The sequence below is a fragment of the Mytilus californianus genome, unplaced genomic scaffold (assembly GCF_021869535.1).
Source record: "Mytilus californianus isolate M0D057914Y unplaced genomic scaffold, xbMytCali1.0.p SCAF_46, whole genome shotgun sequence".
Classification (NCBI taxonomy): Eukaryota; Metazoa; Mollusca; class Bivalvia; order Mytilida; family Mytilidae; genus Mytilus; species Mytilus californianus.
Window position 1 is genome coordinate 228,345 of NW_026262697.1, and position 20,497 is coordinate 248,841.

General features: G+C 33.1%; 1 protein-coding gene across 1 annotated transcript in view; it reads right to left on the bottom strand.

Moving 5' to 3' along the window:
- Positions 1-20,497, bottom strand: part of LOC127700019 (uncharacterized) — a 64,627-nt gene that overhangs the window by 12,537 nt on the left and 31,593 nt on the right. The window contains exons 3-5 of the mRNA XM_052203457.1: positions 17,530-17,941; positions 10,911-11,140; positions 3,193-3,445 (exon numbers count right to left, since the gene is read on the bottom strand). Of these exons, the coding sequence (XP_052059417.1) occupies positions 3,193-3,445; positions 10,911-11,140; positions 17,530-17,749 (703 nt within the window). The 5' untranslated portion in view covers positions 17,750-17,941. The remainder of the gene's footprint in view (positions 1-3,192; positions 3,446-10,910; positions 11,141-17,529; positions 17,942-20,497) is intronic.

The window sequence follows — 20,497 nt, forward strand, 5'->3', positions numbered from 1 at the left end:
ACCTACCACTAATAGTTCCCCTTAGACTGATCTAATCACAAAAATTATTACATGTAAACTAAGCAAAAGTTCAAAGTCAATACAACATGACTGAGGGGGCAGGACAAAATAATCTCCACGGAAATGAGATGTGCTAATGCTTATACACTGCATACCAAATATCATTGACCTACCACTAATTGTTTCCCTTAAACTGACCTAATCACAAAATAATTCATGTAAACTACTCAAAAGTTTCAAAGTCTATAGACCATGACTGAAGGGGTGGGGTAAAATATTCTCCATTGAAATGAGATGTGCCAAAGCTAATGCAACTACAGTTTCCCATAAACTTGACCATATCATGAACTTATGCGGGGGGGGGGGGTTAGCTTTTGAATATGTTCAACCCTGCAACATTATGTATGTCCATGTCACAAGCCAGGAGATTATAGTCCAGTGGTTGTCATTTGTTGCTGTCTACTTTAATTGTTGTAAATTTTTAATTTTAGTATAAATCAGGCTGTTAACGATTGCTTTTTTTTTTTCTTCTTTTAAATTGTTTCACATTGTGCTTTTACTCCTTGCTGAAGACTTACAGTATGGGATTTACTCCTTGTTGAAGAATATACAGTATGGAATTATTCCTTGTAGAAGACTATAGGATATGGGATTTACTCCTGGTTGAAGACTAAACTGTCTGGGATTTACTCCTTGTTGAAGACTATATGATATGGGATTTACTCCTTGTTGAAGACTATACAGTATGGGATTTATTCCTCATTGAAGACCATATGGTATTGGATTAACTCCTTGTTGAAGACTCACCAGTATGGGATTTACTCCTTGTTGAAGACTATACAGTATGGGATTAAAGCCTTGTTGAAGACTCATCAGTATGGGATTTACTCCTTGTTGAAGACTATAGTGTATGGGATTTACTCCTTGTTGAAGACAATAGGGTATGGGATTTACTCCTTGTCAAAGACTATAGGGTATGGTATTTACTCCTTGTTGAAGACTATAGGATATGGGATTTACTCCTAGTTGAAGACCATAGGATATAGGATTTACTTCTTGTTGAAGACTATAGGGTATGGTATTTACTCCTTGTTGAAGACTATAGGGTATGGGTTTTACACCTAGTTGAAGACTATAGGATATGGGATTTACTTCTTGTTGAAGACTATAGGGTATTGTATTTACTCCTTGTTGAAGACTATATGGTATAGGATTAACTCCTTGTTGAAGACTCTAGGGTCTGGGATTTACTCCTGCTGAAGACTATAGGGTATGGGATTTACTCCTGCTGAAGACTTTAGGGTATGGTAATTATTCCTTGTTGAAGACTATACAATATGGTATTTACTCCTTGTTGAAGACTATAGGATATGGGATTTACTCCTTGTTGAAGGCTGTAGGGTATAGGATTTACTCCTTGTACACTATACAGTATGGGATTTACTAATGTTGAAGACTATAAGGTATGGGATTAACTCCTGTTGAAGACTCTAGGGTATGGGATTTACTCCTTGTTGAAGACTAAAGGGTATGGATTTTATTTTTTTTACTCCATGTTGAAGACTATACTATATGGGATTTATTCCTGTTGAAGACTATAGGGTATGGGATCTACTCCTTGTTGAAGACTCATTGGTATGGGATTTAATCTTTGTTGAAGACTTACGGTATGGGATTTACTCCTTTTTGAAGACTATAGGTTATTTTTGTCAAAGACTATAGGGTATGGGATTTACTTCTTGTTGAAGAACATACGGTATGGGATTTACCCCTTTGTTGAAGAACATAGGGTATGGGATTCACATCTTGTTGAAGGCTATACGGTATGAGATTAACTCCTTGTTGAAGACTATAGGGTATGGGATTAACTCCTTATTGAAGACTATAAAGTGACCTGTAGTTGCACACATCCTTGTTCTTAAGATCTTGGTGGATTTCTGATTTATTAACAATCACACCTCATATCCTTATTTTCATATTGATATACATGGGACAACGATATATCATAACTATCAAATGAGATTGAATTAAACTGTGTTCAAAGAATGGAACTGACTTTAGAAAGTAAACTCAGTCTTTCTAAGGTCTTAGGATATCAGTCTTCCTAAGGTATCAGTCTTCCTAAGATATTAGGATATCAGTCTTCCTAAGGTATTAGGATATCAAAAATATCTGTACGACTTATAGAAGAAATTTGTATCTTTTTTTCTTTTTTATTCTTCAATTTCAATTACTTTTTGATTTAAGGTTTCTTTTGCAAAACTGATCCATAATATTCATAGATGATGTTTTCAATGTTTCCCTTCCTAACATGTTTCAATAGACTGGTGGGGTACATGTAAACAGGTTTTTTTGTCTACAAAAATTAACAAAGAATTATTTGAATCTGGAATAATTCTGTATTCTGGAAAATTGATAAGAAATGTATGATGAAAACTAACCCAATTTAGGAGTGTTAGCCATGCATGCATGGCTAAGGGGGGTTACTAAGTTATCAGTGAAAGTAAAATTAACCTTAGGCATGCACGAATTACTGACCCTATTTAGTTGGGTTAGTTTTCATCTAACATTTGTTATCAATTTTTCTAAAATAAAAAATTATTCCAGAACAAAATAATTTCTTGTTAACAGTGTTTTTATTCTGTTTACATTGTCTTTTAGTTTGTCCATTTTCTTGTAAAGCATTCCCAAGATGAACATCAGTTAAGGACATGGTGTATTTTGTTTTTTTTTAGACAAGTGTAAATTCACTGAAAATAAAACATTGTACGATATCATTACTAATAACAGATTTTAAGCAAAGGAAAATAGGCTTTCAGAGCATGTGAATATTTGCCTTGTTGACTGTTGTGTAATTAAAGAGACGTCATATACGAGTTATTTTAGATTTTTACCGAATATAGGCTAATTTTAAGTACGTTTTTGCTAAATTAACATACAATCATGTATAGCACAAGCATTAACTTGTATAATTTTTTCCTGTGAAAAGATACAGCAAAATACACTTACTACTGCAATATCATATTAGATGACAGCTGTTTAGAATGTTTTAACTACGTACTGTATATAGATTCAACATTTACACATTTGGAAAATCAGAAATAGCTTGAAATATATTTGATTTTAAAGCCAATTTGGACAAAATTGAACCTTCTAATTAACTATCACAATTGTTGAATATTCAATATTTACCCCTAATATTCCATGGTACTGTATCTTCTTGAGATGTCTTTAACTTTTTCACTTTTACTGTCAAAGCTTTCTTTGCTCTCTTCAAGCCCTTCACTGACTTGTTCAAGCTCTCCACCGACTTTTTCAATTCAAATATTTCATCATTTGAACGTTTAATGTCCAGCATTATTTCCTGATTGGTCTGGTCCAGTATCTTCACCTTCAGGTCATCACACTCCTGTTTCATTGGCTGTCCACCTAATCGGCTGATAGCCTGAAAATTAACAGAGAACAAGAAGTCTTCATGAAGTAAACAACAATTTGGATTGTGATTAAAAAAATCTAAATCTAAAAATCTAAATACACAATTAGAATCAGCATATCAATGAACCCATTTACATTCAATTTTTATTGAAATCAAACAAAAGTTTAATTTTGGACCCCAATTTGGACTAACTTGAAAACTGGGACCAAAATCAATAAAGAGCAGCGCCATGAGCCCATGATACGCCCATTCTACGTTCGTGGTCAAGATTATAAATTCTACCATGTATGAAAGCTTTCGAGAAAACAGTAACTTGAGTTACAATTTTGTACTTTGTCATGCTTGTTTGGCACAGACGGAAAGAATATGTCCTTTCAAGACACATGTGGCAGTGGTCATTTAAACTAATCCATAACCTTAAAACGAATATACGGCATATACCTGCCAACTTTTTAAAAATTATCCATGTTTTCACCTGGATTGGGCATGTAAAGACATTTTGAAAGGGAGAGTGATTTATTGCGGCAATTTTGCATGTATAATTTCTTTTAGAATGTGTGTAATAATTTGCACCTCTTTTTGTTCTGTTGGTATACACTCAGCTCTTGAAAGTTGATGAGTCTTTTTTAAATATGTATTTTTTTTCCTTTTCAAGCAATTAAGTTTTAAAAACAAATAACCTGCAAAGATACTGACCATCGACATACGTTAATGCATTTAAACACATATATATGTTACTTAAAAGAAATTTTAAGACAACAATTGGCACAATTCAATTTAACCAAAAATTCTAATAGGTTAACAGTGAACTCTGATTTTTATGTTCTTTAACTTCATATCACTGTCTAAACTACTTTAACCTCAAACTATCTAAATGTAAACTGCAAACGAACAACTGAGTACATTTATCAGTAAAATACTAAAAAAAATTAACATTAAAAAAAATAATTTCTAAATTTTGCTCTGGATACTGTCTTTTGATCATGAAGAATAGATGAATTTTACCCAACCAGGTAGGAAATTAAAATTCCATGAAATTTGGAAAAGTCATTTTGATATTTGAAAATCTTTTAATTTTAGACAAAAAGATAACAGCAAAACAAAAAAAATTGCTTCGCCGAGCGCAGCTGGATACGACCGCAGAGGTCCAACCCTGAACAGTTGGGGCAAAAAAGGACGAAATATTCGCGCTTGATACAGGTCTGAATTTGGATTGTAATTAAATATTTGACACATAAAAGGTTTCTGACACAGAATAACTGTAGTCAAAGAACTTAGAATTGGTTACATGATTTGAATTTATATTCAATTTTTTGCTTTTGTGCAATACACTTTGCTGTTGCTAATTGACCCCCCCTTCCCCCCACAAAATAAAAAAAAAAAATTTACCCCCCCCTTTTTTTTTTGCTTTTGTGCAATACACTATGTTGCGTATTAACACTTTTCACTTTTTTGGCAAAAAAAATAATATTTGAAGAATTTTTTTCTTTTAATTTCTGAAATCTGAAATGAGAAAAAATTGACCCCCCTGCAATTTCTTTTTACCCCCCCCCCCCTTTTTTTCCCCCAAAAAAATTCTTTCCCTCAAGATATGGTCATAAACTCAATTCAAATTTCCAATGGAGTTAACAACCATAATTACCATTTAAATTTACCATAGTGCTAACTTAATCTATTTTACAATAGAATTTAAAATATGGTGTCAAATCTTTCATATGGATTTTTTTGTAAAAAAAAAAGATGCAACATTTGCAGATATTTTTACTGGTCTTCCTTTATAAATATGCATTTCTTTAAACATAATTTAAAAGCAGTGTAAGGGAGGTAATCAAAACGTTGTATTTGGATTAATTCCCTTACACTGCTTTTAAATTGTCTTAATTGTTCATTAACCATTACTTTATACATAATTTAAAAGCAGTGTAAGGGAGGTAATTCAAATGATGTATTTGAATTACCTCCCTGACAATGCATTAAATTATGTTTTGTACTAAAGTTATTGTCCATTAACCAGGACACCCTTGTTTTTCCCCTTTTTTGCCCCTAATTCCTAAACGGTTTGAGTCATATCCCCCCAAAGCAAATCCTAACCATCCCTTTGTGGTATGGAAACTTTAGGTATAATTTCAGAGAGATCCATACACCGTTCCACAAGTTATTGTCTGGAAATTAGAAAAATGCTAATTTTTGGCCCCTTTTTCCTTACCTGTTGGTACCATAACCCCCAAAATCTATCCCAACCTTTCTTTGTGGTATTGAACCTTATGGTAAAATTTCATAGAGATCCATTCACTTAAACTAAAGTTATTGTGCGAAAACCCATGTGTCTTCGGACGACGATGACAACGACGACGCCAACGTCATACCAATATACGACCGCAAAAAAAACAACCAAGTCCAATTACTAGTTATATACGGACAAATTATATAATTTTTTTTGCCTCTAAATTTTGCTTTGGACACTGTCTTTTGATAATAACAAGTCTCCTATTCCATGATGTTTTAACAGATTTTAACCCCTGACTTAAATGGAATAGTCTATTCAAAAGTATACCCCTGTCTTAAATGGAATAGTCTATCCACAGGTAATCTATCAATGGCCGAGTTCATCATTGATCTACTCAGATTTTTAACAAAGCAGAAATATTAGTAATTATCACTATTATCAGTATTTTTCCTTTGATCTTTTTACGCGATAATTTTCATTCTCACTCGACTCGCTTAAGAATGAAAATTATTGCTAGTTTCTAAGGTCCTTAGCAACAGCGTATTAATCCATATCCACGCGCTAGAGTGTTGACCAATCAGAAAGTTTAGCCGGAACTATATAAAAGCGTTATCGGATGACTGCGCTGAAATGTCTACAAAAAAAGTATTTTTCTCCTTTCAATTTTACCGTGAATTTCACTTATAAATCAACTTGAAGTTGATAAAAGTAATTAAATCATGTTTCTTACATATAAAAAAATGTCATTTTTTACATAAATCTGCTACAAATGATTGTCTGTCTGTCTACATGTATTGTAACATCAAAATAGAGCTTTCAAAACGGTGAAAATGGTGTTCGCAATCTTTGAACACGCCGGCTGATCAGTTCAAACGCCACTTTTCAAATGAATAAAAGTCGTTGTGCTGTATATATCAAATAAGCCTGCGCGAAATAAATAGTACCAAAAAAGAAAATGCATTCTTATCGTATTAGAAGAAAATAAAAGTATATGGAGTAAATGTACATGGGACAAAATCGCACACAATTACAGTAACATAGAAAAAATTAAAAATTATCAATGAATAGGCCTTTTTTTGGCGGTAATTTGTATTAAATAATATTCGAAAATACACATAATAGCGATAAATAGATTATTTATGTTTTTTTATAGAAATAATCGCCCTTCTATGAGATGAGAATGAGAAAATGCATCTCATTTAAAAAACTTAATTAAACGATAAATTAACAAATCTGATGATTACTTAAATATTAAAACATATTCTAAATGAATTTGACTTTTTAAAAACATTTGTTCAACAATGAGCAACAAGTGGCATAAAGTTTCTTAGCGTTAATTGATAATATGGAAGACTCCATTTGTGCTTAAGGGGTGTTTTACTTCTATCGCTACGGTTTTGACTACATTTTTTCCATTTAAATGTTGTACATGATTTAACTTGAGTTGCAAATGAATCAATGGAGTATGGAATCCAGAGCAACCATTTACGGTAGTCTCATACTCCTTGAGGTCAAGAAAACTATGCATGCGCTTCATCACTTAAACTTACTGTTAGAATTTTTTTTGGTTGAGGTCAATTGTGGCAAAGATGTATATAATATGTTAGTTTTACGTCCTTCATTGGGTTCTCCATTTCTTGAAGGAAGTTTATTATCAAAGTTTCCTAAAGATAACATAATAGGAACAACACCACTTAAGTATTTATCTGATAGTTTTATACGGAACCACTCTCGCATTTCAACAAAACAGCGGAATTCCCTCTTTGACGTGATGCTTAATATATAAAACCATTAATATAGATACTACTTAATTCTGATTTCCGTATTGTAGAATAAACGCAAATAAACAAGAGCTCATGAGAGCCTGATATCACTCACCTGTTTAACACTTTCACCTATGTCAGTTTTTGCTCTTACTGCTTTAGTTTTTGAGATGAAAGCCAAACTGCCACCATGTTTTTGAATGGATCATATCCAAGAATGCAATCTATAAACTAAATACCCTAAGGAACATTCAATTAAAGTTTTTAAGTATTTGGCCAAGTAGTTTCAGAGAAGAAGATTTTTGCAAAAATAGACTTTCACAAAAAATGTAAAAAAAAAAAACATCTTAAGGGCAATAACTCCTTAAGGGGTCAATTCACTATTTTGATCATGTTGACTTATTTGTAGATCTTACTTAGCTGAACATTAATTGCCATTTATACTTCCTCTCTATCTATTAAAATATTAAAAAAAATAACCAAAAACAGTAAAATTTAATAAAAATAAATTAGTTCCAACAGTAACCCAACAATGGGTTGTCGAACTTGTCTGAAAATTTCATAACAGATAGATCATGACCCATTTATTACTATAACTCCCTTTCAGTTTTGCTCTAACTGCTGTAGTTTTTGGGATAAAAGCCAAAAACTGCTTTTGTCTCCTATGTTCTATTTTTAGCCTTGGCGGCCATGTTTGTTGATGGATCAAAACTTCGGACACAATTTATAACCTAGATACCCTAAGGAACATTCAATTTAAGTTTGAAGGTATTTGGCTTAGTAGTTTCAGAGGAGAAGATTCTTGAAATAGTTTACGACGATGATGACAAAAAGACGACAGACGACGACGGACGCCAAGTGATGGCATAAGCTCACATGGGGCCCTTCAGGCCATGGTGAGCTAAAAGGGAAGATATCAAAACATGAGAATTATGAAAATAAAATAAAAGGAAAGTTGTTTAAATTCAATCTGTTTGTTTATTTTACTCTTTAAAACAGATCGATCTTAAGAATCTGAGTTGTTCCTTAATGTAAAGCACAAAACGGTTGACATGAGAGCCTTGGAAAGGCGTCATTGGTAAAAGTCTACAGATTGCTTGACAGAAATGGTATCCCAAAATCTAAAGGGAGGTTATTTTTATAGATATAAACAAGTCACCAAAGCTTCATGAAAACTGCTAAAATTTTGTGTTATTGTCTGAAAAGTGGAAAATCCCCCTTTTTCATAAATAAAACCCCATAACTCGTGATGTAAAATCTAAAATTAATAAAAATCATGGGAGCTTACGTCAATAGATGTAAACAATTCACCAAAGTTTCATGCAAATTGGTGAAAGCATTTTCAAGTTATTGTACGACATGTTGACGATGGACAGACAGACGGACGGACGGACAACATGCAACAGTATACCATTATAAGTCTTGTAAAGGATCATATACAAATCTTGATACATGTTTAGATTCATCTTATCAATAAACCCCAAGAATTCAATTTTTGTTTCACTACTAAGTTAAATTTTGGACTAGTTGGACCTTAATGTGAACCAATTTGAAAACCAGGCCCAAAATCCAAAATCTAAATACACGGTTGATAGATTCAGCATACCAAAGAACCCCAAGAATTCATTTTTTCTTGAAATCAAATTTTTGGAATTCAATGTGGTCAAATATAAAAACAGGGCCCAAAATCCAAAATTTAAATACACGGTTAGATTCAGCATATTAAAGAACCCCCAGAATTTAATAATTTGAATTAAATCCCATTGACATCAGCAATTCATACAAAGTATTTGAAAAGAATTGTTTTGTGGCCCTTTTTCCTGAACGGTTAGGACCATAACTCCCAAAACCAATCTCAACCTTTCTTTTTTAGTATGGAATCTTGTGGTACAATTTCATAGAGATCCATAGACTTGTACTCAAGTTATTGTCCCGACACCAGAAAATCCTGTTTTTTTAGCCCCAAATTCCTAAACAGTATGTGCCATAACCTCCCAAATTAATCCCAACCTTCCTTTTGGCGTATAGAACCTTGTGTTACATTTTCATACAGATCCATCTGCTTATAAACAAGTTATTGTCCTGAAACAAGAAAAAAGCTGGTTTTTGGCCCTTAATTTCTTAACAGTTAAGACACTTACCCCCTAAATCCATCCCAATCTTTCTTTTGATATGGGACCTTGTGATATAATTTCATAGAGATCTATACACTTTTACTCAAATAATTGTCTGGAAACCAAATGTCTTCAGACGATGACAACGACGACAACATCATACAATTATACGACTGCAAATCTTTTACGGTTGTATAAAAAGATACCTGCAACAATTGCTGCTTATAGATTGCACTTCTGTAAATATAGACAATGCAATTTCCCATAGGAACTCCTTTTACAGCTAAAACTGTGCCACTTTTAGTATGAAGTTTCATTAAAAATCATATCCTAGAATGGAAAGTTCATATGCACTACTATTTTTTTCAAAGGTCAAAACATAGGGCTGTGTGGCATATTTTCAACATTTATATGCCCTGAACTTCTAAGAGTTTGAACTTATACTAATTTTTCTGTACTACCCTCCCTTCACTTTGGATCTTCCTCAGAATTCAATTTAGCCACTATCCATGTGTATTTATCCTGTTAACATTCCCAAGTTATGTCTCTATGGTATGAAGTATAAAGATCATATCTGGGAACCAGTAAGTAAACAAAACAAAATATCTATGAATATTATTTATTTCCTAAAAAGAGGCATGGTTTGTGAAACAGATGTATTTACAAAGTGCAACCTATAATAAAACATTTTATAAGAAATGGTTCAATGTAATAGTTTACATTGTTGGTTATTCAAGTCAGGCTGGATGAAATGGCATACTAAACTATGAATTTTAAATCTATGTTATGTCAATAGTAGAGGACGGCCAAAAGAATGGGCTAGATACTTTTTAGATAGTTTAGATGTTAAACATTTTTGTATATTAAACTTGAGATAAACATGTTGCAGAGAACCAGTAATTCAGCATTTCTCCAAAACTATCTTGTAATAAATATAGTATAATGTTTTCATAGGAAAGTAAATGTTTTAGCAGTTTTGTAAGAACTAAATTAGTTTCTTATAGTTTCTGATTTACATGTACACTGCATTTAAGAACTAAAGAGATAATACAATGCCTGTACCAAGTCAGGAATATGACAGTTGTTTTCCATTCGTTTGATGTGTTTGTACTGCAGCTTTTGATTTTGCCATAAGAGACTTTCTGTTTTGAATTTTCCTTGGAGTTCTGTATTTTTGTTGTTTTACTTTTAACACAGTGTTTGTGAATGTCAGGATTATCTTCTTCATAGACTGCTACATGGTCCATGCATATGATTGAATATTTCCCAGACATAAATAAATTCAAACATCTCAGTTTCAGGCTTTTAGTGAAATTATTCTAACTGTATATTTTGTATCCATGGTAACATTTTATTTAAAATGAACTTACATTAGTAATATTGTTCCATGCTGTGGTGAATGTAGTTCTGTCTACTTTCCCCTCTTTCAGGTGAGCCAGGAAATTTCTGTAGTATTTTATCCTGGCTAAATCTGAAGAAGGTGTAGTTTCATTATCAGATGGTAACTGGTCATATCCACCATGAGGAGGGGTTAGTTGGGTCAGGTTTCTAAGTAACGTTATTATTAGAGTTACATCAAATGTTTTAGAATCAGGTACATCTAAAAACAAAATATATAAGATCATCAAATCATTGAAGATTTAAGACTAATTTTAAACCTTTATATATCCTAAGAATAAGAGGGGAGATCACAGAAACTTGATCATTTCTAAAAAAAAGCCTTTATAAATCCTAGGAGTAAGATAGAAGATCACAGAAACTTGATCGTTTCTATAAATAACCTTTATATATCCTTAGAGTAAGATAGAAGATCACAGGATCATTTCCATATAATGCATTATATTATCTGTTTTTAGGAAGGAATGGAAGATGTAAGAAAAACACACCTTACAATCATTCAAAACACTAAATATAGTTGACCTATTGCTTATAGTTTCTAAGAAACAGACTTAACCAAGAAAACTAAACATTGACCAACGAATCATGAAAATGAGGTCAAGTTCAGATGAACCATGCCAGGCAGACATGAACAGCTTACAACCCTTCCATACAACAAATATAGCTGACCTATTGCTTATAGTTTAAGAAAAACAGACTGAAACACATAAACTTAACACTGAGCAATGAACCGTAAAAATGAGGTCAAGGTCAAATAAAACCTGCAAGACTGACATGTACATCATAGAATATTTCCATACACCAAATATAGTTCACTTATTGCATATAGTATAAGAAAAAATACCAAAACTCAAAAACTTAACTTTGACCACTGAACCATGAAAATGAGGTCAAAGTCAGATGACACCTGCCAGTTGGACATGTACACCTTACAATCATTCCATACACCCAATATAGTAGACCTATTGCATAAAGTATAAGAAAAACGGACCAAAACACAAAAACTTAACTATAACCACTGAACCAAGAAAATGAGGTCAAGGTCAGATGACACCTGCCAGTTCGACATGTACACCTTACAATCCTTCCATACACCAAATATACTAGACCTATTGCTTATAGTATCTGAGATATGGACTTGACCACAAAAACTTAACCTTGTTCACTGATCCATGAAATGAGGTCGACTAGGTCAAGTGAAAACTGTCTGACGGGCATGAGGACCTTGATAGGAACGCACATACCAAATATAGTTATCCTATTACTCATAATAAGAAAGAAATTAACATTACAAAAAATTTTAACTTTTTTTTTCAAGTAGTCACTGAACCAAGAAAATGAGGTCAAGGACAATGGACATGTGACAGACGGAAACTTCGTAACATAAGACATCTATATACAAAGTATGAAGCATCAAGGTCTTCCACCTTCTAAAATATAAAGCTTTTAAGAAGTTACCTAACGCCGCCGCCGGATCACTATCCCTATGTCGAGCTTTCTGCAACAAAAGTCGCAGGCTCGACAAAAATGAATCATGCTAATGGAAACAAAACCCTACTTTATAACTTAATGTCCATTGTCCTTGACCTAATTTTCATTGGTCAGTGACTACTTGAAAAAAAAAGATTTCTGTGCATCAAATATAGTATCTAAGTAACAAACTTAGCCAGGAAAACTTAACATTGACCAATGAACCATGAAAAGGAGATCAAAGTCACATGATACTTGCCATACAGACATATAAACCTTACAATCATTACATACACCAAATATAGTTAACCTATAGCATACAGTTTAAGAAAAACAGACCAAAACACAAAAATTTAGCTTGAGCAATGAACCGTGAAAATGAGGTCAAGGTAAAAAAAAAACCTGCCAGACTGACATGTAAATTACAAAATATTTCCATAAACCAAATATAGTTGACCTATTGCATAAAGTTTTAGAAAAACAGACCAAAACACAAAAACTTTACTTTAACCACTGAACCATGGAAATGAGGTCAAGGTCAGATGACACCTGCCAGTTGGACATGTACACCGTACAATCATTCTATGCACCAAATATAGTAGACCTATTGCTTATAGTATCCGAGATATAGACTTGACCATGAAAACTTTACCTTGTTCACTGATCCATGAAAAGAGGTTGATGTCAAGTGGAAATTGTCTGCCTGACATGAGGACCTTGCAAGGTATGCAAATACAAAATATAGTTATACATTTACTCATAATAAAAGAGATATTAACATTCCAAAAAATCTTTATTTCAAGTAGTCACTGAACCATGAAAATGAGGTCATCGACAATGAACATATCAGACTGAAACTTCATAACATAAGGCATATATATATATATATATATATATATATATATATGTATGAAGCATCCAGGTCTTCTACCTTCTAAAATATTAAGCTTTTAAGTATGGAAAGCCAACGGGGTCAAAATTCTTACTTCGTAACTTGTCAATTTGTAACTTGTAACTGTGTGATTTCAAAATTGTTTATTGGTAAATTGTCAATTTGTATATTTATGTTTTGTAACTTATCGATTCGTTAAATGTCGATTTGTAAATTGTCAATTTGTATATTGATGTTTTGTAACTTGTCGATTCGTAAATTGTCAATTTGTATATTGATGTTTTGTAACTTGTCGTTTCGTTAAATGTCAATTCGTAAATTGTCAATTTGTATATTGATGTATTGTAACTTGTCGATTCGTTAAATGTCGATTCGTTAAATGTCGATTTGTAAATTGTCATTGTTGTATTATGCTAACGATCATTATGACGACAGATGGCACTCGGTTTCTTCTTCGGTGAATCAGCCTTCTGTAAGTAGGAGCACCTCCATATGGAATATATACCCAAGTAATTTAAATCAATAATGCACAGCAAATGCATCTTAAAGAAAACAAAAAGAATAATAACATTTTTATTTTTATATGGCATGTATACAGGTTTTATTTTGTTTTCTGAAGACGACAGGTGGCGTATCGTTCGAGAACGGAAACCATATGAAAAATACAACCCAAATAGTTCATTCCCTTCACGTAATCGATCTCTCCTACTTGCGAAGTTAATGAAGTAGTCGTAGATTAGTGGAACATTGCGACTGAATTATTCGGGTAAATAGATATAAGAAGATGTGGTAATAAACAATATGAGACAATTATCCAACAAAGTTCAAATACAGTCGATGTAAGCAATTATAGGCAACAATGAGAAAAACCCAATCCATATAGTCGGATATGAAAGGCTAAACCAGTACGTGAAAACCCAGGTAATAAACGGTTTCTATTAATCCTAAAATGCTATTATCGGACTTTTTTGATTCTGACTGAGGTCTCAGGGGGAAGGGGTGACATATATTTATAATTTTATATAATGTTGTTTGTGCTGTATTTAGACCCCTCTATAACGAAATATGTTTTACATTCACACGTATAAAATTGCGGTTTTTATCCAACGCAATCATAGGTTTGGACGTTATTTCAATTTAGACGTGTTTAATGTTATATATATATATTAACATTCATTTGTACATGCCTACTAAACTTTTCTGGTCAAGAAGCTAAGAAGTTATTGATGGTGCCGAGAGCAGTATCTGAAGCTGTTAACGCTCGGTGTGCGCACTACAGTGTCTTCAAGGATGTACCACTCGATTACCGTTTTTACGAAAAATGGGTTGGAATGTGAGATTTTGATCGTTAAAATCTCAAAACACTTTGTGTAGTTTTTGATCTGTTTTTCCACAATATTTATTGACTGATAATTGTCAAATCCCTAGGCAGCAATTGTTCTTTTTGGACGAGCTTTTTTTTTTTTTTTATTTTTCAGGTTCTATAGCAAGAACCAGCCCCTCAACCATCTCGTACAGAACAATTCGCTTATGGCTTAAGCGTTTTGTCTGTTTGTCTTTGAAGAGCGTGTTTGAGACACAACCATCTTCTCTGGATTTGTAGCCTCCTCATTATAAATCTCGCAGCTTGTCGCTGTATTCTTTCAAGCTTGTTGATGTTCGTAGATGTGTAGGGGTCACATATACTATTGTTTCATACTCCAATATTGACAAGTGAAATATATGCGGTTTTCTTGCATTCGGCTGGTGGGCAATATCTCAAATTCCTTATCAGGAACCCTAGTCACGGTTGAGTTTGCATTCTTGGTTACGATGAAAATATGGGTAGTCCATTTTAGGTCCTTGATAAGTTTTTTGGTTCCTTTAGATTTTATTACAAAATATTACATATCTAATACAGTTTTAATATATAGTATTCATCAATTAAGTGACTCATTTAAAATAACACTTCATTCAATTTGTTTTGCAAAGTACATGATATAAAACATTTTTATCTTCATTACTCAAGAGCCAAATAAATAATGATTTTTCATCAATTTCAGTGCTTTTTGTATTCAAAAATCATTAGATATAAATTACATTATTTTTCCAATATCTTAATTATAATATTAAGGAATAATGGCCATGGTATCAACCCATTTCTCCCATCATACATTTAGTCCAAAATTTGCGGCCCTGAACAATATAAGTATGAACTATCCAGCTTAGTCTTTTATTTCATGTATTTAGTCTAATTTTGACCCGGTCAAATATTAAAAAGATATTTCCTGCCAAGTGACAGTAACATATTTGCGAAGTTGATAAGTGAGCCCATTCCAGCGACACATCAGTATATACCTAATTACAGGAAGTGACACACCCCTGCCAGGTGTGTTTACCAGTCTGGAAGACATACATGTTTATTCGAGGTCACCTCTATATAAAACCGAGTCCCTGGTATATATGCCATATAAACCAAACAATGTGTTTATCTATTTATTTTCTTTTATTTGTATATGCTGTACATAATTGATTTATAAAATTACTTAGGTATATACTCTACATGGAAGTGCTCCTACTTACAGGAGGCTTATACACCGAAGAGGAAACCGAGCACCATCTGTCGTCATAATGATCGTTAGCATAATACAACTATCAGAATGACAATTAACAAATCGACATTTAACGAATCGACAAGTTTCAAAACATACAAATCAACATTTAACGAATCGACAAGTTACAAAACATCAATATACAAATTGACAATTTACAAATCGACATTTAACGAATCGACAAGTTACAAAACAACAATATACAAATTGACAATTTACGAATCGACATTTAACGAATCGACAAGTTACAAAACATCAATATACAAATTGACAATTTACAAATCGACATTTAACGAATCGACAAGTTACAAAACAACAATATACAAATTGACAATTTACGAATCGACATTTAACGAATCGACAAGTTACAAAACATCAATATACAAATTGACAATTTACCAATAAAGAATTTTGAAATCACACAGTTACAAGTTACAAGTTACAAATTAACAATTTACGAATTACGAATTTTCATATTACAAAGATACAAGTTACAAATTGACAATTTAGGAAGTAAGAATTTTGAAATTACAAAGATACAAGTTACAAATTGACAAGTTACGAAATAAGAATTTTGACCCCGTTGGCTTTCCATATTTAAGTAGTAAGTTAACTCCACTGTCGCTGCCACTGGATCACTATCCCTATGTCTCACTTTCTGTGACTTCTGTCAAAGGCTCGACAAAAGCAGGTTCCACTGTAACTTAATATAAAATGTCTCTCACAACATACAAGGAAATCTTAGAAACTGGGAATTCCACTGTGACTGATATATAACATGTCTCTAACAACATACCACGAAATCTTAGGAACAGGAGGTCCCCTATCACTGATATATAACATGTCTCTAACAACATACAATGTACATTGAAATCAGGGGAACAGGAGTTTCACTGTGACTGACATCTAACATGAGGGTTGGCACCTTCAAACTAGTTTATCCCCGCCACATTCTGTACGTGCCTGTCCCAAGTCAGGAGCCTGTAATTCAGTGGTTGTCGTTTGTTGCTGTATATCATATTTGTTTTTCGTTCATTATTTTGTTCAATAATCAGGCTGTTAGTTTTCTCATTGCTTTCCATTTGTCATTTCATGGCCTTTTATAGCTGACTATGCAGTATGGGTTTTACTCATTGCTGACGGCAGTACAGTGACCTATAGATGTTAATTTCTGTGTCATTTGGTCTCTGATGGAGGGTTGTCTCATTGGCAATCGTACCACATCTTCTTATTTTTATATTCACAACATACCAGGAAATCTTCGTAGCAGGAGGTTTCCTTGTAACTGACATATATGATGTCTCTCACAACAAACCAGGAAATTGTGAGAAAAGGAGTTTCACTGCGACTGACATCTAACATGTCTCTGTAAAGTTACTAGAAAATTAGGGAAAAGGAGTTTCCCTTTTGCCTGTACCAAGTTAGGAATATGACAGTTGTTTTCAGTTCGTTTAATGTGTTTGAGCATTTGATTTTGCCATTTGTTAAGGGACTTTCCGTTTTGAATTTTCCGTGGAGTTCAGTATTTTTGTTATTTTACTTTTGATTGAAATATGACTTATCTCCCTGTTTTTCAGCAGGAAATCTAGGGAATACTAGTTTCACTGTAACTAACATGAAACATGTCTCTATACTTACCAGGTGACCGGGGGGTCAGGAGTTTCCACTGAGACTGGTTTATTATTCGCTTCATTTGAAGGTCTTTCAGTTTATTGTACTCTTTCTTCAGTGAGGAATCTAAGCATGATGGGGCAAATTCACGATCAAACAAAGCTCGTGCTGCACGAGGAGATATTCCTGTCAGTAACAAGCTCATCCTGACATAGTTTTCTTCCTCTTGTGTAAGTCTAGATGCCATGATGTAAGGCTATAATAATTAAGTTTATAATTTTCTTTTGTTCAGACTTCCAATTTTATTTCTTTATGCAATGTGCATCATAGCTATTCATACACTTATTTGGATCTTAGCTCCATGGCTGCACTTCTCATGATTTTCTGGTGGTCTGTTTATTAACTTCCAGAATTACTTTTTAACAACTGAGAAAATTTTCTGAAAAGAAAACCATAAATGAAAAATTTGTGAAAACACATTTAATATTATCCTCCAATGTTATGTAATCATTTACAACTAGTGCTGTCATTTATATGGAAATGTTGTTATTATAAAAAGTTGAGGACTGCTGTGAAAAATATTTGCTAAAATCTAGATTTTTAATGTGAACTGAAGAATCTAACATGACCAAAATCTCAATCAATTAAAGAATAAGCATGACTTTTTGTAAAATGTAAAATGTTTCAATAGGTAAAAATTAGTGAAAGTCCCATAACTCATGTATTTTAAAATTAAAATCAAAATAACAATTTGATATTATGGTGAAATAAACAAAACAACCCACATTCTCACTAAGTGATTTCAATACTATAGCAATTGCCTTAGTCACTAAATATTTGTCATGATCCTTTGTTTTGGAAAATGTAAATGGTATTTAGTCCTATTTTAAATATATCCAAAGTACTACAAATACTAACACAGACTGTCATGACTGTCAAATAAATCTAGTGACAAGGAACGATTATTCTAAAGCAGCAAATCCTGTAAACTAGAGGCTCTATTACAACATAGTCAAACTGCAGACCAAATAAATCAGGTGACAAGGAACGATTATTCTATAGCAGCAAAATCCTGTAAACTAGAGGTTCTAACACAACATATTCAAACTGCAGACCAAATAAACCTAGTGACAAGGAACGATTATTCTATAGCAGCAAATCCTGTAAACTAGAGGCTCTAATACAACATAGTCAAACTGCAGACCAAATAAATCAGGTGACAAGGAATGATTATTCTATAGCAGCAAATCCTGTAAACTAGAGGTTCTAACACAACATAGTCAAACTGCAGACCAAATAAATCTAGTGACAAGGAACGATTATTCTATAGCAGCAAATCCTGTAAACTAGAGGCTCTAATACAACATAGTCAAACTGCAGACCAAATAAATCACTTGACAAGGAAGGATTATTCTATAGCAGCAAATCCTGTAAATAAGAGGCTCTAACACAACATAGTCAAACTGCAGACCAAATAAATCAGGTGACAAGGAAGGATTATTCTATAGCAGCAAATCCTGTAAACTAGAGGTTCTTACACAACATAGTCAAACTGCAGACCAAATAAATCTAGTGACAAGGAAAGATTATTCTATAGCAGCAAATCCTGTAAACTAGAGGTTCTAACAAAACATAGTCAAACTGCAGACCAAATAAATCAAGTGACAAGGAACGATTATTCTATAGCAGCAAATTCTGTAAACTAGAGGCTTTAATACAACATAGTCAAACTGCAGACCAAATAAATCAGGTGACAAGGAAGGATTATTCTATAGCAGCAAATCCTGTAAATAAGAGGCTCTAACACAACATAGTCAAACTGCAGACCAAATAAATCAGGTGACAAGGAAGGATTATTCTATAGCAGCAAATCCTGTAAACTAGAGGTTCTTACACAACATAGTCAAACTGCAGACCAAATAAATCTAGTGACAAGGAAAGATTATTCTATAGCAGCAAATCCTGTAAACTAGAGGTTCTAACAAAACATAGTCAAACTGCAGACCAAATAAATCAAGTGACAAGGAACGATTATTCTATAGCAGCAAATTCTGTAAACTAGAGGCTTTAATACAACATAGTCAAACTGCAGACCAAATAAATGTAGTGACAAGGAACAATTGTTCTATAGCAGCAAATCTTGTAAACTAGGGGCTCTAACACAACAAAGTCAAACTGCAGACCAAATAAATCTAGTGACAAGGAACGATTATTCTATAGCAGCAAATCCTGTAAACTACAGGTTCTAACACAACATAGTCAAACTGCAGACCAAATAAATGTATATTCATAGCCTTTACTGTTTAGTCCAATTTGTTAATATCCTTTTGGTGTGGCTCTGTATTTATACATCCTGCCATTATGTTATTGTGCTATGGTAATTTTTTGTATTTCATTTTTGCTTATGTGCTTTAGTCTATAGTATAGACCGACCGTGCGAGGGCTGTATTATAAGCCAGTCAAGGTCGTTAAAAACTCCCATCATCGTTATAGTATAGAGTGTCTACATGCCATTTCGTTTTTCTTTGTTGACATAGTTTATTTTTTATAGTGATTAAGATAATAACACAATGTTGACTACAGTTGCTCACGCATTGTTGTCAATATAATGGAATTTTACGCGACTGTCATACAAGTGAGAGGTTTAGTTAGCTATAAAACAAGGTTTAATCCACCATTTTCTACAAAAGGAAATGCCTGTACCAAGTCATGCAAGTCAAGAATATGAAAGTTGTTTTCTATTCATTTAATGTGTTTGAGCTTTTGATTTTGCCATTTGTTAAAGGACTTTCCGTTTTAAATTTTCTTTGGAGTTCGGTATTTTTGCTATTTTACCTTTTTCTATCATTTTCATAAAAGCTAAGAACAAAGGTCTTTTGGATGGATAGATGGACAGAAAAACAGATGGATTGATGAAATGACAGATGGAGTCGATTGGTTACTAGACCTGGTTTATCTGTTGGCCAAGCAGGTAAAAATTGTCATTTAAGGGCAA